This window comes from Ascaphus truei, chromosome 9, assembly GCF_040206685.1.
Source record: "Ascaphus truei isolate aAscTru1 chromosome 9, aAscTru1.hap1, whole genome shotgun sequence".
NCBI lineage: Eukaryota > Metazoa > Chordata > Amphibia > Anura > Ascaphidae > Ascaphus > Ascaphus truei.
Genome location: NC_134491.1, coordinates 29,305,601 through 29,327,178, shown reverse-complemented (window position 1 = coordinate 29,327,178; position 21,578 = coordinate 29,305,601). Strand labels below are relative to the sequence as shown.

General features: G+C 41.5%; 1 protein-coding gene across 3 annotated transcripts in view; it reads right to left on the bottom strand.

Annotated features, from left to right (window-relative positions):
- Window positions 1–21,578, bottom strand: part of SMOC1 (SPARC related modular calcium binding 1) — a 137,446-nt gene that overhangs the window by 15,683 nt on the left and 100,185 nt on the right. For 2 of the 3 annotated variants that reach the window (XM_075614189.1, XM_075614191.1), the window contains exons 6-9: window positions 19,592–19,681; window positions 13,526–13,606; window positions 4,453–4,645; window positions 2,691–2,773 (exon numbers count right to left, since the gene is read on the bottom strand). In XM_075614189.1, the coding sequence (XP_075470304.1) occupies window positions 2,691–2,773; window positions 4,453–4,645; window positions 13,526–13,606; window positions 19,592–19,681 (447 nt within the window). The remainder of the gene's footprint in view (window positions 1–2,690; window positions 2,774–4,452; window positions 4,646–13,525; window positions 13,607–19,591; window positions 19,682–21,578) is intronic. The other variant, XM_075614190.1, reaches the window with a different exon arrangement.

The following is a 21,578-nucleotide window of genomic DNA, read 5'->3' as shown; positions in this document are numbered from 1 at the left end:
ATATGCTCTTATTTCAAACAGGCTGTTCCAGAAACTATTTCTTTCTGTGTAGTTTACAAAATGACTTGTGGATTCCAGGTGTTTGTGGTTAAAAAAAAGTAGGACTTGCCAAGACAAACTAAAACATATATGATATTATATATATATATATATATATATATATATATATATATATATATATATATATATATATATATATATATATATATATATATATTGTGTGTGGGGGGGTATATATATATGTATATATATATATATATATATATATATATTTGTGTGTGGGGGGGTATATATATATATATATATTTATATATATACACACACACCCCCACACACATATATATATATTTGTGTGTGGGGGTGTGTATATATATATGTGTGTGTGTGTGTGTTACTGCCAGTAATTATGTAGCCGCTCAATTTATCCTATTGATATAAAGGTTTCTGGTTATATTTATTTTATCCTCACTGCTAAGCGGGGGGAAGCCAACTCTTATGGTTTTATATCACGGCCAGTATGCTAAGAAAATGATGCCAGACATAAATTATTTCAACCACATCATCCCTTTCATTGTAACCTCCTGCATAGATCTCAAGCAACTGATTTACTACTGCGAATGTTACTACTCCCGTTAATGTGACGTGTTAATGCTACCGTGTTATTACCGCGGCGCCATTGAAATCAATGATAACGCATGCGTTATCTCCTTATCACGGGAGCATGGGATCCTAAAACAAATTAAGTGCAAAAATAACATCCGACCTACATGCCATTAGCGTAAGCTTAATGGGAAGTTATTCTTGCATAACCTCGCGTTATCACCCAAAAACGGGACATCATGTCAGTCTTGGCGTTACTCCTATCCAGACCTGAAATAGGGGAGGCAGAGAGGAGCGTTTTACACTCATCAGACACCGCAGCAACCCTGTTTGAATGTCCGGATGGGAGTAACGCCAAGTTTAGATACAACTTAAATAACGTGAAGTTATATATTTCAAAGGAGATATTTAACAACGAAGAAGATAACACAGCAGTTCCCTCCAACATACATTAAGAGCTAGGCTTATGTTCTGATGCATTTTATTCAGTTCCTTTCAGAGGGATTTGTGATTCAGGAATAGAAAATGGAATACAGATAAGCCGGGTTTAAAAGCGAGTCCGGGACTTTGAAAGGATACAAACTTTACACTGTTTGCTACAATTTCTAGCAAGAGTGCAGAAAATCTATTTAAAACTCTAACAAATCTACGTAAGTACCAGCACTCACTGTCTAATAGCTAAATGATGAAAACAGTTGTAATGCAGAATAAACATTTAATAATAAAACGAACCAGAAATAAATCAAATGTGTTTGCAGAAACCAGTATCACAAATGGGCATGTCACAAAGTGAGGGGTGGGGGGGGGAAAGGAAAAGGGGAAAAAACATGAAACACAAGGAATATACACAAAAAAAGGAGAACGGAAAGTATGCTAGGGGGGCGACGTTTCGAGGGACTACCTCTTCATCTGGCCCATTCCCCCTGGTCCAAAAGGTCCCAGAGGTACTTCCCTAAGCCTCCCTTCCCCTATAACTAGTCAAATCAGACACCCCTGAAAATAGATAGCAAACATACAGTGTAGGCTAAATACAGCTAAACAGCTAATAGCAGGGCAGCACGAATCCACTCAAGTCAATGCCAGTAGTTCAAGTACCACAAGAAACTGTGGGCAATGGCACAGTAAAGGCTGAACACAGCTTGCAAGAAAGCAGCTTGCAAAGAAGCACCAGGAGTCCACAACAGTGAATGAAAGGTTAATGGGAATAGCAAATGAAGACAGTAATCAAACCCTCTGTGGCTCTGCTCCTTGTGCTCGTGTGGAGTGCTCACAGAGGGTTTGATTACTGTCTTCATTTGCTATTCCCATTAACCTTTCATTCACTGTTGTGGACTCCTGGTGCTTCTTTGCAAGCTGCTTTCTTGCAAGCTGTGTTCAGCCTTTACTGTGCCATTGCCCACAGTTTCTTGTGGTACTTGAACTACTGGCATTGACTTTAGTGGATTCTTGCTGCCCTGCTATTAGCTGTTTATCTGTATTTAGCCTACACTGTATGTTTGCTATCTATTTTCAGGGGTGTCTGATTTGACCAGTTATAGGGGAAGGGAGGCTTAGGGAAGTACCTCTGGGACCTTTTGGACCAGGGGGAATGGGCCAGATGAAGAGGTAGTCCCTCGAAACGTCGCCCCCCCTAGCATACTTTCCGTTCTCCGTTTTTTGTGTATATTCCTTGTATTTCATGTTTTTTCCCCTTTTCCTTTACCCTCCCCCTCCCACCCCCCCCCCCCCCCACCCCTCACTTTGTGACATGCCCATTTGTGATACTGGTTTCTGCAAACACATTTGATTTATTTCTGGTTCGTTTTATTATTAAATGTTTATTCTGCATTACAACTGTTTTCATCATTTAGCTATTAGACAGTGAGTGCTGGTACTTACGTAGATTTGTTAGTACTATACAAGGGAATAAGGGTCCCCTTTTGTTCCGTGCACCCTGCAATTGCATAAATTTAACACTATCAGAGTGCTGTCTATCGTCCCCTTTTACCCTTATATTTAAAACTCTGTTCCATAGAAACCCAACATTACTCAGTAATAACTTGTGCATGTGCAATAATGTACAGTACTGTACAAAAGAAAGGATTTCCAACCTGGCAATTCTCTGTCCTTAAATGGATCTTCGGTATCTGTACTTTTCCACCTCGCGTCACTTTCACACGCCGGGGTCTCATAGCTACAGGGAATTGAAATGTAAAAGAGTGATTACGTTATAACAACCTTACAACTGCATTGCAGGCTTATACTTCATCAAAAGTAAAACAACCTACTTTTTAAACTATAAAAAAATGATATAAGGATTTTCTCACTTACATTTGGTGTTGTTTAAAATATTTTCTCTTAAGTGATAATTACTAAATTCTGTATTAAACCCACCCTACCTGCCTCTAATGTCAGATGGTCCTTCTAAACTGCCTAAGAGAACCAAACCTTCATGATGACCTCCATGTTCACAGGGAGAGGGTGTTCAAAATGGTTTGGGGCAAATCCAAGCTGGATACTACAGATGCAACGGCCATAATTTTACGAAATCACGCGGTTTATACCTCGGAATACCCATTTGATGGCACGGGATTACTTCCAACCGTACCGCCTTAAGATGCGAGTGCATAAAATGGCATTTTAGTGTCCTGGCTTATAAACACCTGAAATTGACACAGTAGCACAGTACTGTACACATTACAATTCATTAATTTCATTGCATATAATTGCACACAATCCATAAAATTCAAACAAAGCTACCGCGATAAGTGCGGGTGCCTGGGGCGATTGGCCGCGTTCATGCCGCGTGGAGTACAGCAACGCACACGAAAACGGCGCCGTGATGCCATAAAATAACGGCCGCTGCATCTGTATGTCAAAGGTGCTTATAACAACTACAGCTTTTAAGGCTCATGGTGAGGGCATTACTGCAGCTATGATAACATCCGGCATCTGTGTTCGATCGGTGTTAGCTGATATTAATGTCAATGGTTGTTAACACAGATTGGGCTCAGATATTTATTATCAGAGATTTACCTGCGTTACAACTTTAATACTCATCACTTGACAAAGCTGGAAACAGATTAAAAAAAAGGTGCCTAGATGTGCAGTATACGCTCAAAAGAAAGAAGCTCTTTCAGGGAACACAACGCTATAATATTAAAACTTGGCATTTATTCAATCAAACATAAAACATATATCACTGTAATTATTAAAACCGTGAGGTCAGTGGAGGATTGGTAGCGCTATTAACAATATATTCTGAGATAGACTCGATCTATAATTTACTCGGTATTCTTTCAGTGATTAGGTGGATGGTATAGCTCCGCTCTTAGAGTAACAGCGTACCTTGATTTTACAGGTAGTAATTGGTCACAGGAATACTGTCTTGAGAAACAAAAATCTAGATTCCCAGACCAATATAAAGACCAATGCAGTCAAACAAAGTCTATTTTTTTTCATTTAATTTTTTTAAATAATGTATTCGTGGTTTTCAATAATTACAAACCAGAGAAAAGTGCAATGAAAAAAAAAAAAAAAAAGAATTGCAATACTATTTAAAATGATAAATATAAATGATTATTTATAAACATACAAACTATAAACTATTCAATTTTTGGGAAAATAATAGGTAAGGCAGCCATCATATAATAAGTAAAAACGGTGTAATGTATTGTAATTATGTTAATGAATAAAAGTACATTTGTATCGAAGATGACTAAAGTATACAGTATTATTGATCATTTCTTTTTGAGTCTAGATAATTGAAATACAGATTCCGACACTTATAAGAAAGGTTCCATGAGAGCTATGAGAAAGGTGAAATAGAGGGTTCTGTCCCTGTTCTTGGAACCCAACTGAAGCATGTCTTACCGTGTAGATGTTCCAGGTAAAGGACGACCTGTATCTACTAACACACACCAGCAGTAGCCAGTGGACTGGTGGCACTGCACAGGTTTGTAAAGTCCCCCTGGGGAACACTCCGGTATAACGATTCCCTCTCGTGGGTTCTGTTTCGCCTCCTCTAGAGCACTTTGCCTCTCTTGGTCACACGAATTCACTTTTTCTGCAGAAGGACAAAGAAGACTGAGCTAGTGCTGAGATTTACAGATGTAGCCAACGTTATTGCAGCTGTTATTGTGCGCTGTATCACATGGATTCGCTACTTGCGGCTCCATTGTATTGAATTTCGTATCGCAAGAGAACGTGCTAAAATTCACATCATTGTGCAAGAAAATGTGAAATAACGTTGGCTATGCATTGATTCAATAGTCTTGCTCACAACTGGGTTACGACAGGTCTCTACTTTTTCTCCCAGAATTCAAGTAAGGGCAGTAACATAATCAGACTGAAATTAAAGCTTCGGCTGGTTCTATCGGCCATGTTGCTCTATCCCAGACAGCAGGGTCTTCCGCCCACTTACATTGTAGATGAATGGCCTTTCCAAAGGTAAGGAAAAGACATGTTATTTTCTTTTCTTTTTTTAATTCAGGGGATTTTACCATTTTTTCGATGACATAAACAGCATCACATTGAAAGTAATATCATGGGATGAGTTACTAAATTCTTCTAAAATTCACAATAACCACCACCTAGGAGCCCACTCCCCAATATCTATAGCTCCGTATTGTTCATATGTAAGGCAGCACAATTTCAAACTATCTCCCATCCATAATCTTGTATAGTCACGGAAATTAGGGAAAGGGTGCATGGTAAAGGAAACCGAGCACAATGTTCCCAAAATGTGGCACTCGGTATGCTGTATTATGCAATAAAAAAACTCAACTATAGGATGTCTTGCAGATTACGAATGTTGCACCCTTTGTTTACTGTAGTGCAAGTGGCTGTACAACACAGAAAATATTGTATCACTAGTGGATTTTACAGTGGAACTAATCAAGGTGAAAACTAAAAAAGCCAAAAGCACACAACCAACAATAAATAGATCAAATAAATAGATACCATGAGAACCAACAGGACTGCATTTTAAACACAAAGGGATTTCACAATAAATGAAGCATGGAGTAAATTAAAGTGAAGGCAAAAGGGAAAGCTCACAACTGCACAAAATAAAGGTGCCACCAAGGCTACACTCTGCACAGTTCCACGTCTCTGCACAGTTCCACGTCTCATACTGTGAATATCACGGAACGCATCACGTGCTAATAGAATGAAGACCAGAGTCCAATTTCCCCCCATCTCTCTTACTGTGCACTGCTTTTGTTTACAATTTTTGCTTTGCAACCAACAGTGGTGAGCGTGCGTGACCCCTGCGTTTCGTGGTCTTCACAGCCCCGGGTTCACTACCGGGTATGGGATTGATATATTTGGTGTTTGGTCGTCCATGTGTAAGCTCGACCCTGATGAAGGTTCTAGTTTAGGGCCGAGACGTTGGATTTGTTGTTGAATGCACCGTGTTTTGATCACTTATTTCTGATGTGCTGCGTCTTCTTTTACTCTGATCCGTGGGTTTGAGTGATATAGATATATAAATATATAAGTGTCTCACTGGGGCAGCACTCTGTCTCAAACTGACCTTTTCCCGCGTGTGGCAGTGTCTCACTGGGGACAACGCTTGGTGGCTCACACTCACCACAGTTCTCCATTTGGAGTTTCCCCACGCATGGCGGCGTCTCTCTGGGGGCTGTGATCAGTGGCTCGCAGTGGCCGCAGGTTATTAGAGGCGCCTCCACGCGCAGATATTTCTTTTTTTGTTTTATATATATATATATATTTATACCCAAGTACTTTTACCTGGCTATTTAAACACTAGAGAGAGGTGTCTCCATGGCAAAACTAAATATTTCAGCCCCTATGTCTGCCAATGAGTTAAATGACAGCAACAAAGAAAGTAAACTGGACAGCAGGAAATATATATATATATATATCCTATAATGTGTGCAGTAAATAATATCTCCCTGAATCCCGCTTCTTATTCCATTTACCACCCCATGTATACAGTATATATACCCCACGTATATTATATACCCCATGTATACAGTATATATACCCCACGTATATTATATACCCCATGTATACAGTATATATACCCCACGTGTATTATATACCCCATGTATACGGTATATATACCCCATGTATATGCTATATATATCCCACGTATATTATATACCCCGCGTATACAGCATGTGATTGCTTTTGTAAATGGCACTAAAAGGTACAAATATTGACTCAGTACTTTTATACATTAAAACAAAGTGACACCTACGCTACATGGCACACGTAAAGTCTTTTCTGGAACACTCTGGCTGTCTTCTGAGCTGGATACATAAAACATCGCCAACCTGGCTCTATGTCATCGTGAGACTAAAGTCCAGGACTTTTACTACCCAGAATGCACTGGGATTACAGTTAGAATGCAAAGTCTCACAATGACATGGATCCAGGCTGGCGATGCTGTACTTAGCACCCATAGTGTTCCTGCTTTGGCATAGTAGCTTTTCTACACTTCAGCCACATTTTTGGCTCCATGACAAACAAGTACAGCCCTTAAAAAGCCTGTCTTGGCCCTGTCCTGTAATCATGCTGCCAACCCCTCACTTGGCGTCATTATTGTAACTGGAGAAAACTTCTACTGCTCAGACAGAATGAATTAGTTATGAGACATGGGGAACATATTTAGAGTGACTTGTCCCCTTGTATCCATAAAAGGAGAGTGCCGGTGAGTTATGAAAGCTCTAAATGAAAGGACAAAGTTGTCTGGATATGGCCTATATACATTTTCAAGCCAATTTATACACATTACTCAAACACTATGACATACCTGGGTTGCCTATTAGCTTTTATGTGTTAAAAGGTGTATTCAGTCTCAGTCCTGGTAAAGACCGTTTTAAATACCTGTCCAATTAATGTGTTAATTACACTCTTGCCCTTTTTTCTAAAAAAAATAAAAATAAATAAAAACATTCATATGCACTTTTTTTGGTGGACTACATTAAACATGGCTGCCCTGATTTTGATTTTCTTTAACATAAAAGTTCACATTTTATTATCACCAAATGAACCATCGTGCTGTGTCAGAGGGGGTGAGAAAATAAGCAAAAGCTATGACAGTGTACGATTTAACTAGGCAAATGCTTTACTAAGAGTTCCTGATAGGATAAGGGGGGCACTGCACACCAATGTAATCAAATGGTATAATATTATTTTTTCTCAAACATCAAAGATTATGGAGCACAAACATTTAGACACACTCAAGGTCGGCTTTTCTAATGATTTCCTTGCTTACAAACCACCTGCTTTGTGATTTTCCAATGAGCTCATTTGCATTAAAGTTAACGTAAAATCACATGGCAATTTACAGTGGTGGAAGTATTACTTGGATCAGATCATGCCCCTTATGTGTACCCATAGCAAAGAGGCTTGTTGCAGGATAATCTCTTGGACCCCTATTCCATGTGCTGTGCAGCAGACTGCGGTGTGCGGCAGAACATTTATGGGGGAGATTCACTTCAGTTCATTGCGGATCAGGACACTCGATCTACCTATTGAAGTCAATGGCAGTTAACCCCAGATCGTGTGTGTTAACCTGCAGTGAATCTCCCCCTTAGTTCTATGTGCAGATCTCTTGGCCAACGCAGAGAAGACATCTTCCCAGCATACTGAGTACAGGCCTAAGAGTTGACCATGCAGAAAACCTCATTGTTGTGGCCCCCTTTTATATACCACCTTATAATCATCTAAGCAAATTAAAAAAAATGGATTTTAGAAGTAAAGAATATATTGTTTTATCATTTGACAAAAAGGGTCATTAGCTTGTGAAATTGCTACAATATTCTTATGTGGCAATGTCGTTCATACTGTACATAGTATAGCTAGCTATAAGTTAATAATGTATTAGTATGTTGAATAGGGGGAAGTAAGTGACTGTTAATGTTAAAGACATGCACATCTCTGCACTCAACCACAGTCACGGATGCTCACTGGCAAATGTATAGGTGTGGCGCACCATACTTAGTGGTCCAATTGTGATGGTACTAGCATTGGTGTGTCTGGCAGTCCCTGAGAAGAACCATTAAGAGAGATGGCACAGAGAGCCACCCGTCCAGAGAGCCACCCTTCCAGAGAGCCACCCTTCCAGAGAGCCACCCTTCCAGAGAGCCACCCTACCAGAGAACCACCCTTCCAGAGAGCTACCCTTCCAGAGAACCACCCTTCCAGAGAGCCACTCTTCCAGAGAGCCACCCTTCCAGAGAGCCACCCTTCCAGAGAGCCACCCTTCCAGAGAACCACCCTTCCAGAGAACCACCTACACTTCCACTACCATTTTTAATTATCTACTTTAAAAAGCCTCTCTCCTTCAAAATGAGGCACGAACAGCTGTGTCCACATTATCGCTCCTTTTTCAGGCACTTTGACTAGTGACTACACTTCAAACTTAATGTACAAACCTGACTCTTAGACGGTGAACACTACAACAGCATGTCTTTGTTGGTTATCTCTCAGTTTAGGCTCAACATAAAATACTGCTCCTTGCAGCAGAAGCAGTTGACAGATGAGTCTGGAAATGTTAATATTTCTGCGTGTGCTGTGTATAAAAAAAAAAGTGTTTTTTTTAATCTAAGTAAACACATGTAATGCATTAGGTCATTACTTGCTGCATCGTGAGTTTATATGAAGGCTCATTCTTTAGTAAGGCAGTGAGCTGCAAGACAGTCAAGAGATAGATTGACAGGCTGAAAGTTGGGAATAAATAAGCCTTTTCTATTTCACCACGGGGCGGGTATTTACAAGTGACCCATACAGATGTGACCTATGCCACTGTGAAAGTGTCACCGCACACTGCAACATATTATTGCAACATTGCACAGATTTTCCGTACTATTCAATGGTATATAAATAGTAGTCGAAGTGGCTTGAAAATCTGGAGGTGCTCTGTTTAAAAGCCAGAGAGCATTAACCCTTTGAACACTATAGAGAGGCTTTTAAGATTCAACATTTCAAAGGTTTATGGTGTACATCTATATAACCTATAAAAAGAAAGGAATGGGTTATATTTTTAACAGATCGCATCATCTTTAAAAAAAATAAATATTTACGTTTCTTCACTGGGGTTTAATCTATGCGAATTCATGTAACTGTGAATTACACGAATGCCGTCTGCCCTATGTCACGTTACGTGATTTTCTAAAGTATAAGCAAAGCTATAATATTATAGTTAGAGGGTGCGTTAGGTTTTTGGGATTCCTTAATGGCTGGAGAATGTATTGATATATAGATACACATATATGTGATGTGAAAGGCAGGGTTGCAGACCTGTCTAAGACATGCAAATGAGCACCCAGTAATATTTCCATTTGCTATATGCTTTACGGTGGAGGGTTTTGTCACTTTTTTTACCCACCATAACTTAACTAATGTGTGGTTGAAACCTATCCAAGCTTCATATTGCAAAGCCAGTATAACCAGCCTCATACTATGAGACCCAAAAGGTTGAAATAGCTGTCTGTGGGTAGGTTTACAGGTTCTGCATCTTAACCCAGGCTGTGCTGAAAAGCTGTGCAATGCAGCAAGCATAAGGCTGCGCTTATAGTGCCGGCGACAGCAACGCGACGGCGCGATGGCTTGGCCGCGATCGCTGGAAGTCATCTCAATTAGATTTTTCCAGTGCCCGTAGCCTGACGTCGCTGGCACTATAAGTATAGCCTAAGCTTATACGGGTCCATGTGAAAATGGATTTGAAGCAAAAGGTGGCACTGTGTGCTCATTTGCATGTCATTTCCCAGAATCCCTTGCTGCAATGGAAGTGCTGTGTGATAATGTTGAAAGGCGGGGTTGCAGACCTGTCTAAGATATGCAAATGAGCACACAGTAATTTCCATTTGATATATATATATATATATCGCCTACAGCTGTACTTGGCACTTTACAAGAGACACGATACAGTACAGATTTAAAATGGTGTCGCCCTGACTGACTGACACCACTGACTGACACTGCCATAGGCACTGACCTTTTTGCCGACCCCTCCCCCATGTCGCTGCAACGTCACGTGACGATGCATTCCCATGACAATGCGACACCATGTGACATCACGTTGTCAGGGCAACGCGTCACTATGTGATGTTAATGCTACAGAAGGAGGAGGGCGGTGCGAAGGAGAAGGTAAGAGTCCATTACAGAGGCCCCACGCTCTCCCCTGGCAATCAGTGGGGGAAAGAGCTGTATACGGGGGAAAATGAGAAACAAATGGAAAATGTGCTGCCCCGGGCCCGGACACTGAGCATTAGAGTTAGAAGCTGTGCATTTTAGGGTTCCCCTGTAATATATTATAGGTCACCAGCTGTGCTGTGAAGCTTCATCTCTGTCAGGGAAGCTGTGAGCTCCAAGCTGCCCTGACTTGGAGAAGTGGCCACACTGCATACTGAATGGTCTCTGTTCCTGACACAAAAAGATGTAGACTCACAGAATTGCTTTATCACGCCCTATTTCACATCATGTTACGGCACATTAATTTTTTCGAAAGGGATTGGCATCATAAAAATATAAAAATGGTGTATTCTTTACTCTCCTCTGGGTTCCTTTTCCCCGCGGTCTCTAAGGTTTTGGTTTGTGACACTCCTTAAGCAATTTGTTTTCTTTATTTCTCGGTCAGGTAGGAGGAGGAGGAGGGGGGGAGGACAAGGGGAGACCAAATTCCTTAGCAGTCATTTATCCACGTCCTGCCAAGAGCTCCTCATTTATTTTTACAGCCACATATGGTTTTAGCACCAAGTAGCACCAATGGATACATGCCGATTATTGGCTTGTGTTCTCTCCCCCCTCCTCATCTTGTATACTTTGCACCTTTTCATAAAATGGATTAACTGGCCCCTACTTGAGTATTATTTATGGGTGTGTGACTGGCAGTCTGGGAAAAATCTCAGGCCAAAACCTCTACTCCTTCGCTATCCTCTTAACACAGGTCTGTCAAATTACAGACACGATACTGGTGCCAGTACATTTGACTCCGAGCTTGATCATCCTTAGTGGTTATAATAACATGCAGAGTTTGGGCAAAATTATACCAGTAGGCCTACCAATGGCTAAAAGGTGATAGGGTAGGGGTTAGCAACTCCAGTGAAGGACTACCAGGTCAGGTTTTCAGGATATACCTGCTTCAGCACAGGTGGCTCAGTCTTCGACACTATAGACATTATAGAAAGATGTTTTACCACCGTGATGTGGGTGGTGGGCAGTGTAACCAAGACTACAGCCAGAGCCAATCAGAGTCCTTGATTCCTTATATCGGGGATACACAACTAAAGTCCTCAGCCAGTGATGAGCTTTAGCGCACCTTCAGGCCCAATAACTTGAATGAACCTAAATGGTGAACTTATCACTGTTGAGTAAATCAAAGTCTGCGTGCTGCGTTCAACTTACAGTAACGATGGTTTCCTGAACTGTGGGTTATCACCAATCACTCAGGTTTCACACAAACCTGTCCCTTTCCTGTGCTACTGTCTGCAATACGAGGTGAAAAAGAAGAGGCGGAAATGGACAGAATGTGTTCTGAAACCCGAGGGGTTAATGCTGAATCTCAATGCATCACAAAACCAAGATGGCTGCCTCGTACGAAAAATAGACAAATATTTTTTATTTAGAACTCCTGTTAGAAAGCTTAATTTAAGATTTTATCTGCAAAGGGATACTGTTTGCCTTTAAGCATTAAATCAAAAAGAAGGTCCATTTTGGCCGTTAAATGCTTCACCTGGAGAGCTCAATACATTGTTGCTAAGACCTAAACATCATTTTTAATGGGGAACACCTCTTCCACATCCATCATATTGATAGAAATTGCTTGGAAGTGCCACCATCCAGCAATAGTAGAAGAACCCCATTAGTATCTATTTAGGGGGTCTGTTATCTCATACAGTAATTGTGGAAAGAGTGCCAGCATTGTGTCCCCTTTTAACATAGAATGTAACATGTCCATATTTCACAGGAATAGTGGGTGGGGGAAAGCCACGTAATTATGCATTAGTTAGCTCTAAGCTGGTTACCTACTTTCATGTATAACACACAATCTATATTAAAAAAAAGTAACCAATCAGAATGCTCCATTTCGTTAAAGCTACAGGATGTATTAGCTTATCATTTAAGGCAGGAGCACTCAACTCGAGTCCTCAAGCCCGCCCAGCAGGTCGGGTTTAATGGATATACCAGCTTCAGCACAGGTGGCTCAATCAGTCCCTGCTTCTTTGACTGAGCTTCTGATTGAGCTACCTGTTCTGAAGCAGGGCTATCCTGAAAACCTGATCTGTTGGGGGGGGGGGGGGGGGGCGTGAGGACTGGAGTTGAGCACCCCTGATTTAAGGAATCAAGAACTCTGATTGGCTCTGGCTGTAGTCTTGGTTACACTGACCACCACCCGCATCACCCTCAAATGTAAAAACAGCTTTCTATAATGTTCCATTCTCCCACAATATGTGGGGGGATGTTAGTCTAAATTTTGGAGCACAAATCACGAAGGGTGGCACCCTGAGGGCCCTACTCATGTATGTCCCCTGGGTTTGTTAGTTTTCTAGGGGGCGTTTCGCTATCAGTGCTCCACCGAAGTGCTAACTGCGAACCAAACAGGGAGGACCCGCCACTTCCGGATACGTCTCTTTAGTGATGGAGCGGTTGTTACTATGAGTTTATAAGGGGAGGTGGTAGGAAAAAACAGGTAATGGAGTCCTGGATGTTTTATATGATGCCCCCCCTGTTGTGTAACAAATTGGATCAACTAACTCTGTCAATATCTCCTGACAAAGGGGGAATGTGATGGGCAAGATCAGAATGTACAGAATGTCTCAGCTGATGGTGCTGAGAACATGGAAAGAGCCCTCTATGCTTACATGTGTGGGAAAAAAAAAACAGGTTACCCACAAGAGAAAGTAATCAATGCCCCTAATTTCAGATCAGGGATCAAGGAAGAATTAGATAACAGGAAACCACATACACGTACCTGAGTTTCTCATGCTAGAACTATTTAATTTGGCGTCTTTGATAACTAGATGCTTGATCCAGAGTGTAGGTGCCGTGATGTCTGAAAATGGAAGATGGGTATTTAGGGTTAAATATATAGCAAGCGTCCAATAAAAGATATCCTTAAAGCTTTGCCCTTTAGACATTGTTCTAATGGTATGCCATAGCAACGCTTACCTAATAAATTACCCAATATATTCGATGAATTATAACAATTCTTTTAACCTGTTGCTTATGGGTCTACAATGTATGAAAGAGCTACACGTTGCAACCCTTTCTGGCAATCCAAGACACTCATAATAACAACATACAATTTTGATCTCAACTTTTCACAAATTTTGCATTGTACACTTTGGGTTGCAACTTAGAAACAGCTTTAGCCAGTGTTCAGTTTTGGAATCAGGATGAAAGATTGAAAGCAGCAGAACTGGTGATACTTTTGTGTGTTTTTTTAATAGGTTTGAAGCAGGGGGTCTCCGGAGCTGATCTGTGTTAATTTCAGCTTTGGGGACGCACTGCTTCCCAAGATACCTCTGTAGAGGGTGCTGGTAGCAGCTCCAGCTAGGCAAGTTGGGGTTATTGTAATGGCGGCTTAAATGTTCCACAAGTCAATAAAAATCCCTTGAGGCTTCCTATTGTCCCACATGATACCGGCACACCCATCCAAGGTATCTCGGTAAGCAGGGTGTCCCCGAAGCTGAAATTAACATGGTTCAGCTCCAAAGATCCCGTTTCAAACCACTGTCAAACCTCCCGAGCCCTGCGAGCCAATAGGAAGCTGTGACATCATCGGTGTGGCTTCCTATTGGCCCATGTGACGTGGAAACTTTAAAGCCCAGCTAACTCAGTCGGTGCAGCTACAGGCACCTACTACAAAGGTAAGTATATCCAAAAGCGGGTGTCCCCAGAGCTGAAATTAATGGGGTACATCTCTGGAGACCCCTACATCGATGCTATAAATAACAATAAAACTTTTCCACAAAAAAAAATCAATGGTTTGGATTGCTCCTTTAAAGGGGTTGTCCTACCAAATGTGACCCAAGGACAGTGGCATGTTTAACAGAATACATTTAGTTCACAGTATTTTTATTTTATATAATTTTTTTCAACTTCTAACATTCTTATAATAAACACATGATTTGGAGGGTTTCACAATCTGTAACAGATGTATTTTGGTAATGGCACAGGCATTGGAATTGTCAGCTTATCTTTGTTACTTTGTTTGCAAAGTAATTTATGCCATCATTCGACAAACAGATAAACATAAGTAGCTGATCTGAATCCAGTGTTACCCGACAAGAAGCCATTTAATTTCGTTTTTCGTGAAATAAAAGTTACAGTTACCTAGTAGATGAAGTTGAAAAAAGAAATATGTCCATCAAGTTCAACCTATGCTAAATTTAGACGACAGATACTTTATCCTAAATCTAAACTTACTTATTGAGCCAGAGAAACGCAAACAAAAAACCCCAGTGACATATCATCCACTGATATCTCATAAGGGGGAAAATAAATTCCTTTCTGACTCCAAGAATTGGCAATTAGATTACTCCCTGGATCAACATCCTTCCCATGTATACTTATTTGGTATATCCCTGTATACCTTTCCTTTCTAAAAAGATTACCAACCTTTTTTTGAACAAATCTCTTGTATCTGCCATCACAATCTCCATGGGTACTGAATTCCACATTTGAACTGCCCTTACTGTAAAGAACCCTTTCCTTTGTTGCTGGTGAAATCTCCTTTCCTCCAACCTTAAGGGATGGCTCAGAGTCCTTTGTGCTGCCCTTGGGATGAATAGTTCTTTTGAAAGCTCATTGTACTGCCCTCTAATATATTTGTATATATTTATCATATCCCCTCTTAGACACCTCTTTTCTAATGCAAAGAAATCTAATTTAGCTATCCTCTCCTGATAGGTAAAATTGTTCATCCCCCTTTATTAATTTGGTGGCTCTTCTCTGCACTCTCTCTAGTTCCATAATATTTGTTCTAAGGAGTGGTGCCCAAAATTGTACTCCATATTCAAGTTGTGGTCTTACTAATGCTTTATAAAGGGGCATAATTATGTTTACTTCCCTTCCATCCATTGCCCGTTTAATGCAAGATAAGATCTTGTTTGCCTTTGCAGCTACTGCATGACTTTGGGCACTATTACTAAGCCTGCTGTCTAAATCCTTCTCCATCAAGGATTCTCCCAAATGTATTTAATTTGTAAGTCGCCTGTTTATTCTTGCTTCCCAAATGCATAACCTTACATATATCTGTATTAAACCTCATCTGCCATTTACCTGTGCAAGTTTCCAGTCTCTCCAAGTCCTTCTGGAGAGAAATTACATCCTGCTCTGATTCTACTATGTTACACAATTTAGTATCAGCAAAGATGGAGACTTCGCTCTCGATGCCAACCTCAAGGTCATTAATAAATAAGTTAAAAAGCAGGAGTCCCAGTACCGATCCCTGAGGTACTCCACTCACGGCCTTAGCCCAAGCTGAAAAAGTTCCATTTATGACAACCCTCTGTTGTCTATCCTTCAACCAGTTTTCAATCCAGGTGCATATATTATTACTGAGTCCTATTTGCTTTATTTTGTACACCAACCTCTTGTGTAAAACCGTATCAAACGCCATTGCAAAATCAACTGCATTACCCTGGTCTAAATTCCTACTTACCTCCTCAAAGTAAGTAAGACCGTTGCTTCAAGAGTGATTGAATCTTTCTAAGGAAGACAATTGCACTCATACGTTGCTTAAATATATACATTTTTCTGACCTGATTTGAAGCTGTTCTCAGTATTAAAAGTAAAGCGCCTGTCAGTTCAGGCTTTTAAATCTCACATTGCCAGAGCAAAAAACGGCATTTACAGTAAGCTGCTACATTAAACTGCCGCCAAGTACAAACCACAGCTACACAGAGCTGGCAACTGACCAAGCTACTGCAGGAGTGGGCAACTCAAGTCCTTGAGGGCCAACAACAGGTCAGGTTTCAGGATATCCCTGCTTCAGTACAGGTGGCTCAATCAGTGGCTCAGTCTTCGAGCCACCTGTGCTGAAGCAGGTATATCCTTAAAACTTGACCTGTTGGTGACCCTCAAGGACTGGAGTTGGCCACCCCATAGCTACTGTATTCTCGGTTAGATCCAGTCCTGTTTTTTACTTTTTAATTCTGATCTCTTTGAATAAGCCCACCCAAAAATGTTTTGGGTCCTATAGTAACAAGCACACTATCCATTCAAAAGAAAAAAAAACTGAAAAGGGGGTAGGGTACAAATTGACAAAAAAAAGGGGGGGGGGAGAGGGATGGAAAGAAAATGGTTGGTCACTCAGATGAGAGGAGTCTGTGAACTTATATCCAATACAATTAAGAAGAAGTCAGGCAGCGGAAAGAAATAATGACGAGTTGTAACTCAACTCAGAGTTGGCTTAAAATGACTTACATTGCTATATACACAGGATAGTTATAGTGGAGACAATATTTATAAACGTATACTGACAAAAGGAAATGCATGTACTGAACACCGCTGTGTGATACAAATCCAAAGCTTGGTTTCTATTTCATTGACTGATCTGTTGACACCTTCAATATAAAAGGTTGAGAAATGAAGGCAAATCCACCACCAGGTTTACGAAGACTCGTACCTTACCCAGGGCCCCCGGCACACTGGTTAAGTGGGGAAGTGGAGGGAGTTGTTGAACAGGGGTTGGGGAATGGAAGTGGGTGGAAGGGGGGTGGGGAATGGAAGTGGGTGGAAGGGGGGTGGGGAGTGGAAGGGGGGGGTGGAGGATGGAAGGGGGAGGTGGGGGATAGAAGGAGACGGGGGGTGGAGGATTGTAGAGGGGGAAGAGTGGGATGTTGAGTAGGTATAGGACCTCGGCAGAGGGAGGAGGACTGTCCGGGCCTGACTTCTGGAGTCAGCCAGCCAGGCGCCCTTCCTCCGTCAGGACCAGGACAGTCCTCCCCTGATGGTGGCCCTGCGTGAAGGAAGACCAGCCGGGACCAGGAGTTCAGGTGTTCTTGTACTAAAAAGCTTTAGTTCATAGACTTTTTGTAACTTTACAACTATTTTAATTGCCACTTACATTTCTACATTAGTCTTATGTAGCTGAAGCCTTTTTTTATTTTATTTGTAGCCTCCAGGGCTAGGCCTCTGTATTCAGCTAATCCTTGCATTGTCAGTCATGGTTCTACATCATCCATCAAAATAAATACAAACCAAGTATTAAGTCCTTTAGGGAATGACTGACAAACCAAGGACTGGGCGAGTGTAAAGTTCTACCGGACTCCTGATCACCACTCTGGTGCCGCAGCAACTCCGGCACTCAAAGGGTAAACCGCCCGTCACCCTCTCTCTGTAAAACATCAATGCCTCCCATGGCTGATAGCAAGTAACACAAATGTATGTGTAATCATATGGGTATATTGCCCAACTCTAATGCATGGACATCTTTAGCTTTTATATCAGCCATCCAATTTCAAAACCTCGGCTGGATGGATTTGCCGTGCTGATGAAGAGCTAGGTAGTAGGTGTTCTGTCTAAATATGTGAAACATGAGGCACCCTGCATCAATCGTGGGTCTGGGGAACACTTTCCATGATGTTAAACGATTCCTTCTGTATTATGCATTGTAACTGTAGCAATGGAAGTGACCTGCTCTGGTGGAAGAGGTGATCTCCTGAGTCGGCGATTTAACCTGCCCATGTGCTGCCAGCAGGATATTGCTGCCCTTGAGGTCATTGTCCCTTTTGGAAACTATCTAGTGGTTAAAAGGACTGAACCAAGAAACAGGTGTTGGTCAGTGCAATATGGGTTGGAAAATGTACGGGTATTTATCAGCTCCTTCGTGTTCCCTTCTTGTTGTTGCTGTATGTTCTACCCTTCTAATGAATGGAGACGTTTACCTTCATTATACAGCAATTACAGCAATGGCAATTAAAATATCTGCAGAGAAAGTTTCTTTATATTTCCTTTGTTCCTAACATTTTGTGAATAGAGGAAATTTACCTAAGCCCCAACAATACCTGTTTCATTGCACGCCACACTGATTCTCATCATCTCTCTACGTAAGAAGGGTATATACTATTAAAGCCTGTATAAATCACAGATGTGTGTCAAAAGGTGATCTGTACTCTTTAGAAATGAATCAGTAGATCCACCGCTACGTGTTAGCACACCAAATCCATCATCGACTCGAATGCGAGTTAACGCCGGATCCGGTGGGCTAACCCGTACCAGCACACAATGAATCGGCCCCTAATACTTTTGAAGTCCAAGAGGGTTATTCTATATCAAGGGGTTATTCTATATCAGGGGGTTATTCTATATCAGGGGGTTACTCTACTGTATATCAAGGGGTTATTCTATATCAGATGGTTACTCTACTGTATATCAGGGGGTTATTCTATATCAGATGGTTACTCTACTGTATATCAGGGGATTATTCTAAACCAGACGATTACTCTACTGTATATCAGGGTGTTATTCTATATTAGGGGGTTATTCTATATCAGGCCATTTTCAGCCCAAATTCCCCATTGAAGTAAGAGAGGGCAACTGATGTGTGTAAGATTATACAAGCGAAGAAAATTAAAAGGATGCCCCCACAATGATAGTTGGGGTCTGAGCTAGAGATGACTATATAGCTGCAGCCTCCAAACATATTTCTTTACTTCAGGGAATTGTGTGATAAATGTGATAACTGAGTTAAAGTGTATGGGACAGTCATTAGCGATCCATTAGGACAAACCAGAGACTGTATTGTATATGCAGGTTAAACTGTTTATATGAATAACAGGCATATTATAGAGCCGATTTGCATTTCTTTCTATTAAGAACAAGGTTGTGATACCTACTTGGCAATTCTTTACAGTTATGCACAAGAATTCCAGACCTCCCGAGAAGACTCTTGGAAGTTCTTGAAGGTACATTTACAATAACTATAAAATAACTCTTCTGTTGACCTATCCAAAGGTATCACAAGCCAAAAGGGGTTTGGACCAATGTGGCTACTAGAACTGTATGCTACGAATAAAAAATAGCGCCCTACCGTCTCCTTCGAAAACAGGCCGTGTCTCCATGGTAGGTGTCGGCTTCGACCCGTCATCTGAATTGAGAGTAAGAAAGAATCGAAAAGAAACTACCATTATTGAGGTAAATGCTATCTACTCTGCAGAATTGTTGAATGTTTGGGATACCCACGTGGCCCGGCCACGTTGACACACAGACACGCAGACAAACACATAACAGTTTATGGCGAGGAGGGAAGAAGCTACACTGGCGACACACTTTATTCGAGCTCGGCTAGTCCCACGAATTCGGGTATACCCGGGTGTATTGAGGTTTGTGACTGTTTTATGCCCGAGTATATTGGGTTATTTTCCAGGCAGGGATTGAAGCATTTTATTCCCGCTGGCTGCAATACTGCACAGTATATATATATATATATACTGCATTACAATTCATGAATTTATGCCATCTGGTAGACACGCGAAGCATTGCAGCCTATTAAATCCTAATCATTATCATTTAACAGATCAGCCGCCCGTCAGCCAGGCATGAACCCAGGCTGGGAAGGCAAACGCAACGGGGCTTGTCAGAGGTGAGGAGCGGCGCATTCCAGGTATCTGCCAGGTACATACTGGGTATTTGCTCGAATAAAGTGTGTCGGTGCAGTACCACCTAAAGCGGGAGTCCTATTTAGCAACAGATGTTATTGGTCCCGTTAAGTCACTGTGTCGTGTTAACGCTGGAGCGGCACTTAACAGTCATGCTTCTAAACACAATGGTTAGGGAGAAACACACGTGTTATTTAACACAGTCTTTTTTTTTGCATTAACTGGGGATAATAACATCTGCTACATCTGTATATTATATTATATTTAATAAGAAAGTAATAGCACTTTGTCATCTGACATCTTGACTCATACTTCTCATGCTTGACTCATATCCTAAGATGTTCAATATCTTTTCAAATGTAGGCACAAAACCCTTCAAAGGCAACTTCAACTTGCTGGCTAGAATTGTTTTTTTTTTTTACTGTTGAGTTCATCTGTTGTAATTTTTAGTGATATGAATCATTTTATATTCTGCGTTTGTACTCTGGGGATATCATTTTCTAACAATTTTTCATGCTGGGAATTTAAAATGGCTTCAAAATCTATGCTGATGACACTCAATTTTGAACCCCCAGAATTTACACTGCTGTCACATGTTTCTTTCGCATACAGTACATACTGTACGGTCGCTAAGACCCGCTACCCTTCCTCTGTTGCTCTACTGATCTGTAAAACTGTAATGTGTGCCCTAATCTTCTTCCATCTTGACTATTGTAACCTTCTACTACCTGTCCTTCCTGACTCTCACCTTTCTTCCCTACAATCTATCCTTAACGCTGCTGCTACAGTAGAATCACTTCACAATACCCACCATGCACCTTCTCTCCCCACCTTCGTGGCCCATTTCAAAACTCACCTCTTTAACGAAGTATTTCAGCAGCTCCAATGTACTTGTCCCTTACATACTGTGAGGATTGGACCTCGGTCCCACCCCCGTGATGCGTCCCGTGACGCATTAAATGACGCCGCACGTGTGCTGCGTGCAAGCTCCACAGTACTCTTGCCAAGACCGGACCTAGGCTCCGCCCCCGCGCCAAGTCCTGTGACACAACGGTGGACGTTCCTGTCCCCACTACACACCGACGTCGCATTACCAGGGGCACTCGAGGTTAACAACATTAATTACTCCACAGCTGCCATACACTCCGCCCCTGCCTATGAGTACACAGGCTACCTGTGATGACTCATTGCCTGCAGGCTCTCTGTTCTTTATATGCTCAGCCAGCCCTTAGGTAAATTGGCTGAGCATAAACTTCTGTTTATGTTTCAAGTGCTTGCCTCACGCATCCTGCTGCCCTGCTGTTGCTCTTGCATTCTGCCTTGATTTTCTGTTACCTTTGACCTCAGCTTGTACCGAACCACTGCCTTCTCTGACCCCTGACCTCGGCTTGCATTTGGACTCCCATCTTCTCTACTCCT